At 40.3% G+C, this 15,661-nt stretch overlaps 1 protein-coding gene and 1 long non-coding RNA gene across 6 annotated transcripts in view; one reads left to right on the top strand and one right to left on the bottom strand.

Annotated features, from left to right (window-relative positions):
* The first annotated feature begins 630 nt into the window (after positions 1 to 630).
* Positions 631 to 15,661, top strand: part of NR6A1 (nuclear receptor subfamily 6 group A member 1) — a 245,479-nt gene continuing 230,448 nt past the window's right edge. For 3 of the 4 annotated variants that reach the window (XM_084960881.1, XM_084960300.1, XM_021098706.2), the window contains exon 1: positions 648 to 896. In XM_084960881.1, the coding sequence (XP_084817007.1) occupies positions 797 to 896 (100 nt within the window). In that variant the 5' untranslated portion in view covers positions 648 to 796. 4 annotated transcript variants of the gene reach the window in all.
* The window catches only part of LOC110256222 (uncharacterized), a 106,188-nt gene continuing 94,222 nt past the window's right edge, over positions 3,696 to 15,661 (bottom strand). The window contains exon 3 of one of the 2 annotated variants that reach the window (XR_014827752.1): positions 3,696 to 8,174. This is a non-coding gene — a long non-coding RNA (uncharacterized LOC110256222). The remainder of the gene's footprint in view (positions 8,175 to 15,661) is intronic. The other variant, XR_014827760.1, reaches the window with a different exon arrangement.

Below are 15,661 nucleotides of genomic sequence, written 5' to 3'. Positions count from 1 at the left end.
AGTTTGCCATTCTGTTCTTTGGTCAGGGGTGAAAATGAAAGAGGAGGAAGAGAAACTTTAGTCTTTCCCGCCCACCCGGAGGTAAAAGGCTTTAAAGAGTACCCCGGAAAGCAGAGTTTTATAGATTCAATTTGCATACGAACGCAGTCATCCCGAGTTAAACTCCGGTCCTTTAATCTCGGGTCCAATTTGTCCCAAAGCCGCGGAGGAAGGCCCTCGTGAATACCTCCAAACTCCGCCCCCTCCGAGCCCCGCCTACAGGGCTGGGCTTCATTGCACGTGCTCACCCGGCTCCTTCGCGATCCGCCTCCTAGGAAAGACTCATTGTCAGGGAGGGAGGATACGGAGCATCGCAGGGACGGTTGATCATGGATATGTCATAATAAAGAGCAGACCCTGAAGTAATATTTATTCAGTTTTTTACCAGAAGTTTTCATCAGAGTTCGTGATGGTGACAAGCCTTGGCCTTCCCTTCTCAGGGCCTCCGTTCCCTTCTCCCACCCCTTCAATTGGTGGGGTCCCGCCCGGCCGACCTCGCCCGGTGGACTCCAATTCCCAGGGTGCCCCGCGGGGCATGCGTGGCAGCGGCGCGTGACGTCGGGGGTGGGAGCTGGCCAGTGCTGAGGGGGCGCGGCGCGGAGGGGCGCGGAGCCGGGCGGCTAGGGGCCCAGAGAGCGCCGCGGCCGGGAGCCCTCCGGCCCCTGACAGCCCCCTCCCCCCCGGCGGACGACGACGACGGCGAGGGCGCCGGTCATGGCGGAGCAGCGAACCGAGCGCGGGTCCTGAGCACCACCGCATGGAGCGGGACGAACGGCCGCCTAGCGGAGGGGGAGGCGGCGGGGGCTCGGCGGGGTTCCTGGAGCCGCCCGCCGCGCTCCCTCCGCCGCCGCGCAACGGTGGGTGAGGGGAGTTCAGAGTCCCGGCCCGGCAAGAACCGGCGCCCTGTCCCCTGCCCTGGGGATCCCTCTCCTTTCAGCCGACTCTCACCGTGGGAAGCTGCGGCGACCCCGGGTCCCCCCAGCGCGGACCCTCCCTCTCCTCCTTCCTCCTTCCCCGTTCCTCTCCGTGCTGATCCTCCCCCTGCCCAGTTCCCTCAATCCCGACCCTCGTTTCCCCCTCCCCCCTGTCCCCTCCGCACAAGCCTCCCCTCCCCCCGTCCCTCTGCGCGAATCCTCCCCCCTTCCCTTAGGTCCCTTCTGCGCCGACCCCTCTCCCCGTCTCTCGGCCCCCTCACCTCCAGTCCCGTCAGTGGGGGCTTTCCCTCCCCCTCCAGTTCCCTCTGCTCCGAGGCCCTTCCCCCCCCCCCCGCTGGGGGACCCCTCTGTGGGGGCCTCTCCCCCAAAGTGTTCCCTTCGACTCTAAGCTTTTCTCTCCCCACCCGGATCTCCCCCACCGTGTTCCCCCACGCGGGCCCTTCTTCCTCCGCGGAAGCTCCCTCAGCGCCCTGAGGACGCCACACCCTCGTCCCCTTGGTTCTCTCTGCCCCTCACCTTTTCCCGTCTCCCTGCCGTCCCGCGCTTCCCGTGCTGCCCCAGCCTCCACCTCGGCACCGAACCCCCAGTTCGGTAGCTACTGGCTCAGCGTTTCCTTTTCGGACCCCGCGCCCTGCTTCTCTGCGCTCCTTCCCGGCGCTCTCCTGCCCGCCTGCCCCGGCCCTGTTCATCTCTTTCCCCCCGGTGGCTCGGATCTCCGGCCCGATCTGGTGCCCGGGACACCTGCCTCTTCCCTCCTTGCACTCGCCGGTCTCGGCCCGCGCCTGCCCAAGCTCACTTCTCTTCCCTTTCGCGATCCCGGAGCCCAGGCCCGGAGAATCCCTCACCTGGCCCTTCCCTCCCTCCGCTCTCCCCTGCCCCACGTCCCGGCCAAGTCCTCAGGTTCCTCGGGGCTGTGGCTGGGCCCGACTCGCCCTCCCACCCCCGGCTCCCTCCCCCCGCGGGGTGTTTTATTTGTATCTGTTTGATATTTTTCCCCTCAGTGTTTGCCGCGGAATGTTTTTATTGGTAACGTGTAAGGAGCTTTTGTGAGGTCGTAAAAGGTGAACTTTTGAACTTGGAAAGCGCCCTGGAGCAATTAGCGCAGGCGATAGCCCCGGGAGGCCTGCATTACAAAGGGTGCTCGTACCGGCCGGCAAACGCTTCGGCGGCAAACCCGATTTATTTATTTATTTGCCCTGCCTTCCACCTTTCACATCTCCTCATTTCCGAATAAAGGGCAGGCTCTCAGAGATCCGTGCCTCCTCCCCTCTCTGCGCCATAAACGCGCAATTCTCTGAAAGATCTAGGACCGAACAGTGTCTAACAAGTAACAGATTTCAAATTGAATGCAAACACCCGGGACAGTTAGGAGGCACTAAAAATTAATTGCTTCAGCAAGAAGTTTCTCAGTCAGGACAGTGACCTGGCAGGTGTGAGGAAAGTAACTTGAAAATAGGTCACTTAGGTGCTCAGTTGTCGAATGAATGAGGAGCTACACAAGGGGAGAAATCTTGGGTGGATCTGTGCCTTCATACATTTATTAACTCGTCAAACATTTATTGCCATTTCAGTAGATCTGGTATTTTTACCAGTTAAGGGAAAAGTCTATTTAAAAGAGAGCCTGGTTAACTTCACTTAATGTTCTTGACCAAATAGTGATATGTTTTCTAAGCTCTTGTCTTTTTTTAAGATGTCTGTGATGTGTAGTATCTAGGTGGCAGGCAGTCCCTTGGGATGTCTTTGGAGACTAATTTCTGAATGTGAACATGTTTGAGATCAATAAAATCCCGTGTCACAAAGGAGGAGGCTGGAATCCAGTTAGGGTAGAAGGAGACCATCATAAGGAACAAAGGATTTCTTTAGTGCTTTTGACTTTTCAGCTTTTTAAGAGATGATTTGGTTTGGTCTTAATGTGTTAATGTCGCAAATTGTGATCTAAAATTTACAATGCTGATTTTTTACCCAAGTCCTAGATCCACATTGCAGCCTGTATTAGTGTGTGTATTTTTTTTTTTTTTTTTTTTTTTTTTTTTTTTGTCTTTTGTCTTTTTGTTGTTGTTGTTGTTGTTGTTGTTGCTATTTCTTGGGCCGCTCCCGCGGCATATGGAGGTTCCCAGGCTAGGGGTTGAATCGGAGCTGTAGCCACCGGCCTACGCCAGAGCCACAGCAACGCGGGATCCGAGCCGCGTCTGCAACCTACACCACAGCTCACGGCAACGCCGGATCGTTAACCCACTGAGCAAGGGCAGGGACCGAACCCGCAACCTCATGGTTCCTAGTCGGATTCGTTAACCACTGCGCCATGACGGGAACTCCGTAGTGTGTGTATTTTCATATTGCCTTTCTATGTGTGTATACTTCCTGTACCCACCTGTGCATGACATGTAGCTGATGGATTTTACTACAGACAGTACTTTCAGTTCTACTTGAATATTGTTGTAAGGGAAGCCTAGCAATTGCATTTACTATTAATTATTCATTAGTACATTTTAAAGAACTCAATAGTAATTTTAACTCTTAATCAAATTTCCCATTTACAGTCTCATTTCCTCAGTCTGTCAGAACCTTTAAAAGAATGTGATCAAGCAATCCATTTAGGCTAAGGTGGCTTTAGTATTTTACATCAGCCCAATTTAGTGCTACAAATATTTCCTCTTTGTTGAAAACACAATGGGACTTTTGGCAGTTTGATGGGCTTTAAAGAAAATACATGAAACATTAGACCGTTGTGGGATGTTTTACTTTCCAGCATAAAAATGAGCATCGTCTACTGTTTTACAATTTATGTTCATTATCTGTTATAAGTAACATGATCACACAAGAATTACCAAAAAGGGGGAAAAAATTATCTTTAGAATGGTGGGACTCTTTTTCTTTTACACTTCCTAATTAACATTTTTCCTCCAAAAGTAAATGAAAGCACGTAGGTTCTAAACAGAGAAAATGAATTATCTTGGCTCTTTATCCTGATTTATATTTTGTATGAACTGTTTGCAGTAGATCGCTAGATAGGAGGTCTTTTGGCTTGTGTCATGAAGAAATAAATTGGAGGTGGAATTTTAGAAATGTTTTCCTGCCGGAAACGCCATTGATGCTAAATTTACAGTCCTTTAAATGGTTTTTATTCTATCGGAACAGAGTTGCTAGCCTTTTGATGCGCCATCACCCTTCCAGAAATTCCCTGTGCTGACTGTGCCTGATATTTTCAGTTGTTGCTTGTAGGTTTTCTTGAGAAACATGAACTCACTTGGTCGTAATTTCAAAGGAAGATGATTTGAGGAAGTATATGTTGAGTATTGTGCACTTGTTCATTTTATTTTAAGAGAATGAGGGAGTAGACTTTTAAATATTTCAAGCAAAGGAAGGTTATAAGCCATTATAAGTGATTAAAAGCATGTTTGTGTAATTACACTTTAAAGGAATTTGGGAGAAGTTCACTAAATAACATGATGTCCTTTTTCTGCTAAAACCATGCCGTTTGAATGTTTACCCCCCAAAATACATCAGCAGATATTTTCCATGACAATTTAACTTTTAAGTTATGTGACTTTAAAGATCAAGTTAGTTCTGAGTCACCTCAGAATTTTGTACTTTCATTAAAAAAAAAAAAAACAAAACTGCTATAGTACTGTTGTTCTTTAGTACAAACAGCAAACAGGTGTTTTTTAGTAGGTTCTGTGACCTCCAAAGAACACCGAAAGGCAACAGTGAACAGATTCACTGGTGATTTTGAGCAGCTGAGGTGTGAGATGACCACATTTCCATTCTCAGATTTACCATCCACCATATTCTTTCTGAGCATTGCTGTTCCATGTAATCAAAATATGAACATGACATGCTTCCTAATCGTTAAGTTATTCTGAATTGTATTGCAGAAATGTCTGTGTGTATCTATGCATGCATAAATTTAGCATGTGAAAGGGAATTGGATGGGGAGGAGAGATGGGAGCTGAGGAAACTGCTGGTAAATTTGCTAAAATAATTCATTTCCATATTTTACTCGTAATTTTTTGGTTTCTTGATTTTTCAAAACCCTTTTTCCCAGGGTTATGTAGCAAAGGTAGAAAATTAACGCTAGGTTTAAATACCTGGGTTTAGGTTAGTGGAGGATGGAGGCTAGAAATGCCAACTGCAAGTGTGGTATTTGTGAAGGAAGTTTCTTACACCACTTCTAGTGCCTGTAGTGCAGGTTGGCTTTAATTACTTATGATGCTTGCGTGTTCTAGGGCCTGGGGCTGTATTTGTGAGTTTCATCCTCTATTAAGACACCATCACTTTGTTTTTGTAACTAGGTAGGTATTTTTTGGTTTGTGTTGAATAAATTGGCCCATTAATGAATTGTGTTCAGATGGCAGCTTCTGGCTTCAGAATTTCAACAGCCAGGGTAGCTTCTTCCACTTTAGGAGACTTCATTTTCAGCAAGCTCATCTAGATCTTCGGGGCCTTGTCACAATTTTTGGTTCATATGTTTAGAGTTGTAGCCAAGTTAAACGACATTTCTCCATTTAAGTATTTTTTCCATCTATATGGTTAAGTTAAAAGTTAAATTTGGGAAGATACCTTTTACAAGTAAATTTTATGTTGTTGGTCAAATCTGCTCTATTAAAGTAGGATGGTAAAAATGCCTTATTTTGTATGAACCAGTGGTCTTATATATGAAAAAGGTCATAGAAAAATCAAAAGTTCTGAATTAACAGATAAGTGGTGCATTTCAGCCAAAAATAAAAGTGTCCTTGAGACAATTTTAAACATAAGGTAGCTAATGAATATGCCCACACAAGTAGTGATCTAGTAATATACCCAACTCTTTGTAATACTTGGAAAGTATTTCCCAAAGCAACAAGTTGTGAAAGAAGATGTTTTCCTTCAAACTTTTGTATGCTTAAGGTCAACTTTGCCCTGGTTCAGGTAATTTCTTAAGGGTTTATGGATGCCTTTGATTGGTAACTGAGGTTCAGAAATACCAGAATTATTCAAAGTCAGCAAGAAGTACTGAGCAGGTCATTCTTTTTCAGGTGTTGAGCCCCTCTTAGAGCCAAAATTTCAGATTTGTGTGAGCATAATCTTAAATTAAAAAAAAAAACTAAAAAACTAAAAACAACTCTGCATTAACTTTGAGATACATTATTCCTAAAATCAGGCCCAGACTGCTGTTTATTGCTTGTTTTCTGACATGGCTTGTCTTTATGGAAAAGATAAGGCTAAGGACTGTAGATAATGGAAAATAAGAAAACCATTGTGAGATGTCTTCTCTGTATTTTCAGTATTGTTTAGAAATAACTATAAATAGAAAACTTTATTTGAAAGAATAAAATACCTGTTTCACTCTTTCCTTGCTACCTGCTGTTCAACAGTAGCCTGTGCAGAACAGCTTCTCAAGAAAATAGATATTTTGTTGTTTACGATTATTTAAATAAGAATTTACTATGTAACCCGGTAATTCTAATTAACAGTGATTTAGTTGGGGAGCGAACGAGGATTTCCTCAGCTGGCTGCTGGGGACCTGAATTGCTTTTTTCCCCACCCCCAGCTGCACCAAATCTTTTGATCCCTAAGCTACAGTGGTTGTCATTTGAGAAAGCAAACTGGGAGAAAATAAGTTGTGAAAATAGTCTACTTTGAGGTTTCATTTGTATCTTGTTTTGGAGTTTTTGTTCTTAGGAAGAAATTATAGGGATAATTGAATCTTTAGAATTTATCGTGTTTGCATAGAAAATTTCTGGATTTCCTTGAAAATACATTTCTTGTTTTAAAAATTTGGGGAATGTTTTAGTATTGACAATTACTATTTCAAAAGAGAAATTATCCTAATTATAAGTTCACAGAAGGCATTCAGGTGTTTTGAATTTGTTCAGGGGTGTCTGTTTGGAAAAAACAAGTTAGGCTTTTATTCAGTGGAAATGTTTTCATTCATAGCTGTGGTTTCTCCATCAGCCTTGTATTAATAAATTCAAATAAAGAATCACAAATTCTTATGTCATATACTAAGTAAACTCTACAATTTGTTATATTAAGAGTTAATTTAAAAAAGTATCTTCAAATGATGAAGTCTTTGGATCTTAATTGCAAACCACACCTTTCAATTTGTTTACGTGGGAGAAGCTATTCAAGCATAAACCACAGATGGCAGTAGTAGCATATTTTTCTGTTTTCTGGATGGACTCTTGCCTTTAAGTTGATGTCAGATCTATGGGCACTGTTGATAAGTCAGCTGCCAGGTGTAAGGTTTCTAAAACCAATTCCCTAGGCAGCAACATATAATGTATTCTGGAAGCAAACCTGGGCCTTTGATTTGAAGATATACTCTGTGGATGGTTTGAATCAGAATGGTGACTTTGCTCTCCATTTGGTCAAAGTGAGAAATCATAAAGAGAAATTAGTAATAATGATAGAGGGAATTGTTTCAGTAATAAGCTATAGCACATTGGAATTGCAGTGGCGGCATTAGCAAAGGATGTAAGAAGAGGATATTTGGCATTGGAAACAGTTTATAATTCAGTGGAAAATATACTCAAGAATTATTTTGAGAGTAATGTTCAGCTGAATTCCTCACGTGGAAGAGGTAGATAGCCTTATTTTCAGCTCCTCCTTAAGTTTCGTAGCATCATGGAATTTTGTATGTGTCTATAAAAGCATTTCAGAAGTCTACGATGCTTGCTCTTCTATTCCACTGTCGTAGTGTCAAAATTTGTGTTCTTTTTTCCTCTAGAAACACGGATTGAAAAAGGATGTAATTAATTAGATTTTTAAACTTCCTATAATACTTTTTTTGAATCCAGAGGTATAATTTCACAGTTTAAGACTCTGGAAACATTTCAGTAACAAATCTGTGCCAGTGAAGGACATACTGGTTCAGTGATGGGGACCACCCTAACCTGTATTAGTTTTCGTTAGGAAAATTAATTCATGCACTCATTTCAATCTTGAAACTGTACCACCTTGGAAGAATTGAAAATTCAATTCTTGACCATTTTTGTTAATTTCTTATGCTCTACTACATCAGATACAATGTTCTTTTTATGTCAGTTAACTGCAATTTATGCAATTTAGTTTTTCTCTCAGAAAAGAAAAAAAGGAGTTCCCTTGTGTTGCAGGGGGTTAGGATCCAGTGTTGTCACTGCAGTGTCTCTGTTCATTGCAATGGCTCAGGTCACTGCTGTGGTGTTGGTTCAGTCCCTGGTCCAGAAACTTCTACATGCGCTGGGTGTGGCCAAAAAAAGAAAAAAGACACACGAAGCCTTATAAACTTTTTATCTTGCTTCCTCATCTCTTGCCTTTTAAAATTTATAAGTGATTGATGAAATAATACACAACTGGATTGTATTTTTTTTTTAATCACTCATCATTTGTTGCAATAGATTTGTTTGTGACTAGATTGCTTGCTTCAGACTTAATCTGTTCCAATTTATCATGTCCTAAAATTTGTTAACTTACCGCATTGTCTCAATCAGTGGTTTCAAAGTATGTTCCACAAACCTCTTGGGGTCCCCAAAACATTTTCAGGAGGTTCTTGAGGTCAAAACTATTTTTATAATAATGCTGACATTAATTGCTTTTTTCCCCCATGTTAACATTTGCACTGATTTTTTTTTATGAGTATAGTTGATTTACAGTGTTGTGTCAGTTTATGCTGTGCAGCACAGTGACCTAGTCTCTCTCTCTCTCTCTCACACACACACACACACACACACACACACATTCTTTTGTACTGATGTTCTAAAAACAGTGATGGGTAAAATTGTTGGCACCTTCACAGAAATCAAGGCACCAAACTATACTAGTAGTCATTGTATTCTTCAACTCCATGTGCTTGTATTTCATTTAAAAAAAAAAAGCTATGTTCACTTACAGATACCCTTGATAAAACAGTAAAAATGATTAATTTGGTTAAATCTCTACCCTTGAGTACACATGTTTTCGATGTTCTATCTGAGGAAATGGCAAGTACACACAAAGCATTTCTGCTGCATACCAAAATGGAATGGTTGTTTTAAGGGAAAGTGCTTGTGAGCACTTATGTTGTGAGCTGAATTAGCTGCTTTTTTCATGGAACACATGCTTTTTTACTTGGACAGTTGACAAACTGTGGTTTATTAAGCTTGGGTATTTGACAGACTGTTTTGGAAAATGAACAGTGAGCCTGTTGTAACAGGGAAAACATAATATTGTTGCTGGTGAATAAAATTTCATCTTTCAAGTGAAAATTAGAACTTTTGAAAACTCATACCTGCCACTTTTGAGCTTCCCACCTTCCCAGTACTTAAAACTGTTTCTGATAAGCCTCATGGTGATATCATTAATAAATGTGAAATTTTTGATATTATGTAATAGAATGTGTTAACATTTTGAAGATCATATTTTAGTGAAGGAGTGTTTTCCAAATCACCCAGTGTATGATGTTACAAAATTCTGAATGGGGAAAAGATGTGTTCAAAATGCCAGGTAGACCAATGGATTTTAATGTAATAGAGTACACAAACTTCATTGGTATGGTTTTAGATTTCCCATTGAACTAACCTTTAAGAAATCACCACTTACTGAGTTTTGGTATATCATCAAAGAAACACAATTATTTTAATTAGGAAATACTTGTTTTTCCAATTATAAATCTACGTGAGGCCAGATTTTATGCCTGTACTTCAACCAAAACAATTGTCACAGCATACTGAATGGAGAAGTGTATAGGAGAATCTAGCTGCCAGAATTAAATCCAATACTAAAAAAATTATCAAATGTAAAACAGTGCCACTCTTATTACCAATTTTGTTTTGTTGGAAAATACAGTAATCTTTCGTAAAAATACGTTATTTATATTAACATGTAATGGGTTTTTTAAAATGAATTAACAGGTATTTGGAAAAATTTCATAGGATGGTAAATATCAATAGCTGTAACCCATGTAAAGATTAACTCTTTTGGGCCCTCAATTTTTAAGTGTGTAAAAGGGGTTCTGAGGCCATTCAGACCAAAGTAATGTGAGAACTTCTATTCTAAATGGACCAACTTAATGTGAAAGAAAGTAGTGACTTTACCAGATACTATTATTAGAACTTAGTTACTTTGGGTTTTTCTTTTCTTTTCTTTCTTTCTTCCTTCCTTAAAAAAGAAAAAAAATCTGTCAGGGGGCTAGGGAGGAAAAAAAATGAACATGAGCTCGTATAATTTAAAATTTCTTTGCTTGAGACTAAATGACGTGTCATAGTTCACCTCACTGAGTTCTCTGATAAGGCTTTTGTTACCTGCTACATGAAACCTATTGCTTAATTGTTAATTATTTGTGCAGAAAATTCCCAGTAGACTTGTTTCCTCATCAAGCATGGATTTACAATTGTGAAAATAAATCTGGTAACACAAAAATACTTTCTTATTTAATAAGAGTCCTTGCTATAAAAATAATTAAATATGAGATAAAAATCCTATCTTTTAAAAACTTTCATCGAGGATAGTTTGCTTGCTTGTTTTCAGTAGACGCGTTTGGCTTTCACTGAGCCTTCTAAAGTTGTGATTTTGGCAATGTCGTTTTGTAGAGTGGTCTGCCTTTAATCTGGTTTTCACTAATGTGGGAATAAAGGCTGTATAGGAGAAGTATCTCTTTTTCTGGTGTAAGAATACTCTTTCCTGGTGTAACGTTTTAGTTTGTTGAATCAGTCACTGAGTTAAGAGAGTTAGGGATTTACTTCTTAGGGTAGTTGCTGGGTAGAACTCATTCTGTAGCTAGCTTGCTGGCAGAAGAAATGTCACAGAACAATATGAATAACAATAATGAGTTACTGGATCAGAATTTAAGATAGAGCCTTGTGGGTGATGAAAGGTCAGTGAGGTATTTGGGCTACCTTCCTAAGAGCTCTGTTTCTTAGTGTTTTCGGAGTTTCACTTAATGTACCTTTGGAAGCACTTTTGTGTTTTGTGGGAGTTGCAGCTTAGTAATGAGAAGATAGAAACCTTTGCTTTTTCATTTTAATGCTTGGATATTATTTCAAGCTTCAGAAGAGCTAAATCATGTTAATTACTAAACAATAACTGAGGATGGTTGGGGTTTTTTCTTCCATATTTTTCACGTCATCTAACTGGTTAAGAGACTTCTCTCTAGCCTTACCATCCTTCCTCCAAAATGCCTTTTTTAGCAGGATAATAAACCACCTGGGGAAAACCCCCCACTGATACCTATTTAGAGGGCTTTGTTTTTTGGAAGTGGCAGTAGTTGGTCTCAGCCAGGGAGGAAGGATTTTGGCTGGATGGTGTGAGAGGGAAAGAGCAGGGACTCTGGAGTGTGGCAGAACAAAGATCACAGCTATGTGACTTTGTCACTTCTCTCAACTTTAGTGTTCTCATTTAATAACAATAGCAGCTACCATTTATGTTGTTGTTATTATATAATATTTTAAGCACCTTATATATATTAACTCACCTTAGTCTCATAACCCTATATGTAAAGTCAGTGTTCTTTTATCATCTCCCTTTTATGGATGTGAAAACTGAAGCCCACAGAGGTTAAGCCCTAGATTTTACAGTTAGTAATACCGTTAATAATTTGTTTCCTAGTTTTAATCTCTGCTTCCACTCCCCTTCTCCCTACATACTGTAAACTTTCTGAAATTGACTCTAGGATTCTTAGAATTTGTGACAAAGTCTGTAGAGTGCCAAGCGTCTGACTCAAAGCAGACACTTGTGAATCTAGAATCCAGGCCACTTATAGTTATTGAGGAGGCCCAGAACTCCTTACAGATTAGAGAGTCAGAACTGTTCACCCTTAGAGTTGCGAGTGACTTTCTTCTTTCTCTTATGTTGGCTTTAATAACCCAACCAGAAAACAATTGGCCAGAAAACAATTTGGCAGAACCAGAGACAATCCTTGGTGAACCTAAAGGGTGCTAAGGAAAGAAGGGTTTTGAGCTATTCAAGGCAAGGATACCATATCTTGTATCTGTAGCCTCAGCACTAAAAACACAAGAAATTGGTTGTTGCATGAGTGTTGAATGAATGCATGAATGGTCAGATCAGGAATCTTGAGTCTTTTGCTTGTAACAGAGTCCTTTGAGTCTGAGTTCTTTGCTGCTAGTCACAAAAAGTCTGCAAAAGTAAGGGAAGGAAATGCGTTTTTCAGTCACTTAAGAAAATTAGGGCCAGTTTCTAAGTCAAGCCATGAATTGAAGCTTATATCTAAGGTTTCACGGGCCCTCCTGAAATCAGAATATGGTTTCTGTTTGGAAATGTGGCTCTCCTTATAACTAAAGTGACCAGATACACCAGATTAAGATGAGAAGGCCAGTAAACTGGCTGTTTGCTTGACTGTGTTGGGGAATGCAGTTTAGGAAAAGGTGGCCTTTGTCCCCTGTGTTTTTTTTGTTTGTTTTTTAAATTTCTGTCACACAAAAGCTGGCTGGCTATATAAAAGAGAAGAGAACCAACCCAAGAAGGTTGATGTGACTGTCTGAAAATGGAAATGTAAGAGCCAGTTGTCCAAAACTTGTAAAATATAGAAAGTGATTTCCTAGCAAGAACACAGGACGATGTGGCAGTGAGGGTTAATAGATTATGGTAGTGATGTAGTTTGAGCAGGAAGGGACTTGGTAGAGGAGGCCAGCCATGTTATTTGAGGAGGTATAAGGCCCAGGAAACAGTTGATGGACCTAGGTTTTGCCTGAATTCTGATTTTTGCTCTTTTATAAAAGCATGTCTTTATGGGTCCACCTATAAAATGAAGGAGCTAAATTAGATAATCGCTGAAGTAATTTTCCAGCTTTATGATGAAATTGGGTAAAGTGGGACATTGCTGTTTAGGAAAGCCCTGCCTAAAACAAATAGCTGGGGTACTCACAGCCCAGATTTCATTGGGATGGTTTTGATTTCAGATTCTCTTCAGTCAACCCTTATTTGCATTCATTAATGGCTACCCTACTTTGTTTACCCATTTAAATTTTAGAACACCTGGCTGCTTTAAAGTTTGTAGAATCACATAATTTACGTGTAAATTCTGTTCTTTGGGTCTACCTTATAGAAATGTTTGCAGTTAAAATTCTGACGTTCTGATAAATTTGAAATTCAACGTGAAATTTCATTTTTGTTTTTCTTTTTAACATGGTCACTTTTGTAAGTGCAATTTCATTCACTGAGTCAGTTTTCCCTTATTCCTTGTAAAATAATTTTTATTTGCAAACCTCATTCAACATTGAGAAGAGTCCTATCCTCTTAAGATTAAATGCCCTGCATTCGAGAACTTGGATTCATTAAGGAAAATTGCAAAACCTCCTAAAATGCTGTTGGTCTGTAAAAAGGGAACCCAGCAGGAAAGGGGCGGCAATGTATGGGGGAGGGGTGGTGGTGAGGTAGCAAGGGAACTGCAGTTGAAATATTCATCAATCATTTTACTGGCACCAGGAAACCAATCAGCCTTTTAGAGGAGAGAACTTAATCAATCATCTAATATGGGAAATTACAATTGCTTTTCCATAAAAAAATTTCCTTACTTGCTGACAGATTGAATCTGAAAGATAGTTGGGCTGGTTGGGATTCAAAGCTAACTGCCGGTAAGCAGTTACTGAAAGTACTACTGTGATGAAGAAATGCTTCTAGCATTTGAAGGTACTATCTGCCTTGAGCTTTTCAAAATATTTTAAAGTAAGTTTGCTTTTCATGTAGTGTGCCCATTGATAAAAAAAAAAAAATAGCTAAGCATCTATGGGTGGTGTAAAGTGTGTGAAATACTGTAAATTTATTTTCTAAAGCTAGTTTCAGCCAGGGCTCCTGGTAGAATACCCAGTGTTTCCAGTGCTTTGTTTGGAAAGCAACTTTAGAGCATTGTCTAAGGGACACTTCCTGGGGAACACAGTTGGAAGTGCTTGCATATAAATAAAAGCAGGAGGGATTTAGCTCTATCTTGTATTTAGATTTTAAAATGGTGTGATCCCTGAGTTCTGTTCTTGAATTGCCTGTGGCCCTTAGGTTCCTAAGGTGTGAGCTGCTTTGGAATCTAATGTTTTAAAAATTGGAAATGCATAATCACTGTAGAAAATATAGAAAAAAGAAGGGAAAATGACTCATAACCTTGCCTCCAAACAACTTTCATTAGCATTTTATCTTTTCTTCTAGACTTTCTTCAAATCCTTGTTTTTGCTTATTGCGATCATACAGTATACCATTATGTTTTATGCTTTTTATTTAATTTTAAACTTTTTCCTCATGTTACAAACTTTTCTAACTCAACATTAATTTATTTAAAACTTTTAATAGCTATATGACAGCCTATTGTTTTTCATTGTTGGACATTTTTGTAGTTTTTACTTTCTCACTGTTACAGCAATACCGCCCAAACCATCTTGTGCTTTCTTTTAGCTTATTCTGGGAGGATAGATTTTTAGAAGAATGTATCTACTTCAGTGTACCATTGCCAACAAGCAGTTTAATTTACATGAGATACCTTGTATACTAGCATCTAGAGCTGTCAGAAGTACTTAGCATTATTTTTTAATAAATGCCTGATGCTTGAGATAGAATTGAGACACTGGTTGGCTGTTTTTCCTCTATTTTCATGTTTTAGAGGGATATGTGAAATCATTGCCAATGCATTTTGTCATCCGAATTTTTAAATTTCTGGCACTAGGCCTCTCATGCACATTGCCTTCCCCCCTTACCCCAGTTACTCCGGCTTGGTCAGAGCAGTGCTTAAGGGCCCTTCCGAGGCTGCCTTCTTTCTCCTGTAGATTATGAGTAGATGTGTTGCAGACACTCTGAAGCCTACTCTGGTTGCCCCTAAAAATCTTGGGAGAATAAATTGGTGTGTGTGTCTGTCTGTCTGTCTAGCTTCGAATACGACTCTATCAACTTCTTCAAACTGTGTCCTGAAACTTACGACTAAATTTGATTGGAAATTGCCAAAGGGGAGGAGGAGGGAGAGGGAGTGGGATGGACTGGGAGTTTGGACTTAGTAGATGCAAACTATTGTATTTAAAAAATTTTTTTTATTTTAATGATTTTTATGTTTTTCCATTATAGCTGGTTTACAGTGTTCTGTCAGTTTTCTGCTGTACAGCAAGGTGACCCAGTCATACATACATATATACATTCTTTTTTCTTACATTATCATGCTCCATCATAAAGTGACTAGATGTATTTCCCAGTGCTATACAGCAGGATCTCATTGCTTATCTAGTCCAAAGGCAATAGTTTGTATCTATTAACCCCAAATTCCCAGTCCATCCCACTCCCTCCCCCTCCCCCTTGGCAATCACAAGTCTGTTCTTCAAGTCCATCATTTTCTTTTCTGTGGAAAGGTTCATTGGTGCCATATGTTAGATTCTAGATCAAACTGTTGTATTTGGAATGGATAAGCAATGAAGTCCTGCGGTATAGCTCAGGGAACTCTATCCAGTCACTTGTGATGGAACATGATGGAAAATATGAGAAAAAGAATGTTTATGTGTACAACTGGGTCACTTTGCTGTACAGCAGAAATTGACAGAACATTGTAAATCAACTATAATAAAAAAATTAAAAAATAAATTTGATTGGCAATTAAATGGAGAGAGAAGTTAAAGTTGCATTCCTTTAGATATCTGTGTACTCTGCATGTGTTCCTCAGTAGCTGACACACTGATCCTGCACAGAGTTTGATAGTGAAAGACCTAAAAAAAACCCTGTGCTAATATGAAGGGTGTTCCCAGTTTTTAATAGGATGGGTTTCAGAATAG

This window comes from Sus scrofa, chromosome 1 (assembly GCF_054392235.1).
Source record: "Sus scrofa isolate SSC_HxYL_T2T_F1_AM1 chromosome 1, Sscrofa_HxYL_maternal_Yorkshire_Landrace_v2.0, whole genome shotgun sequence".
Classification (NCBI taxonomy): domain Eukaryota; kingdom Metazoa; phylum Chordata; class Mammalia; order Artiodactyla; family Suidae; genus Sus; species Sus scrofa.
Note: the sequence above shows the minus strand (reverse complement) of the source record. Positions and strands in the feature narration are given on the sequence as shown.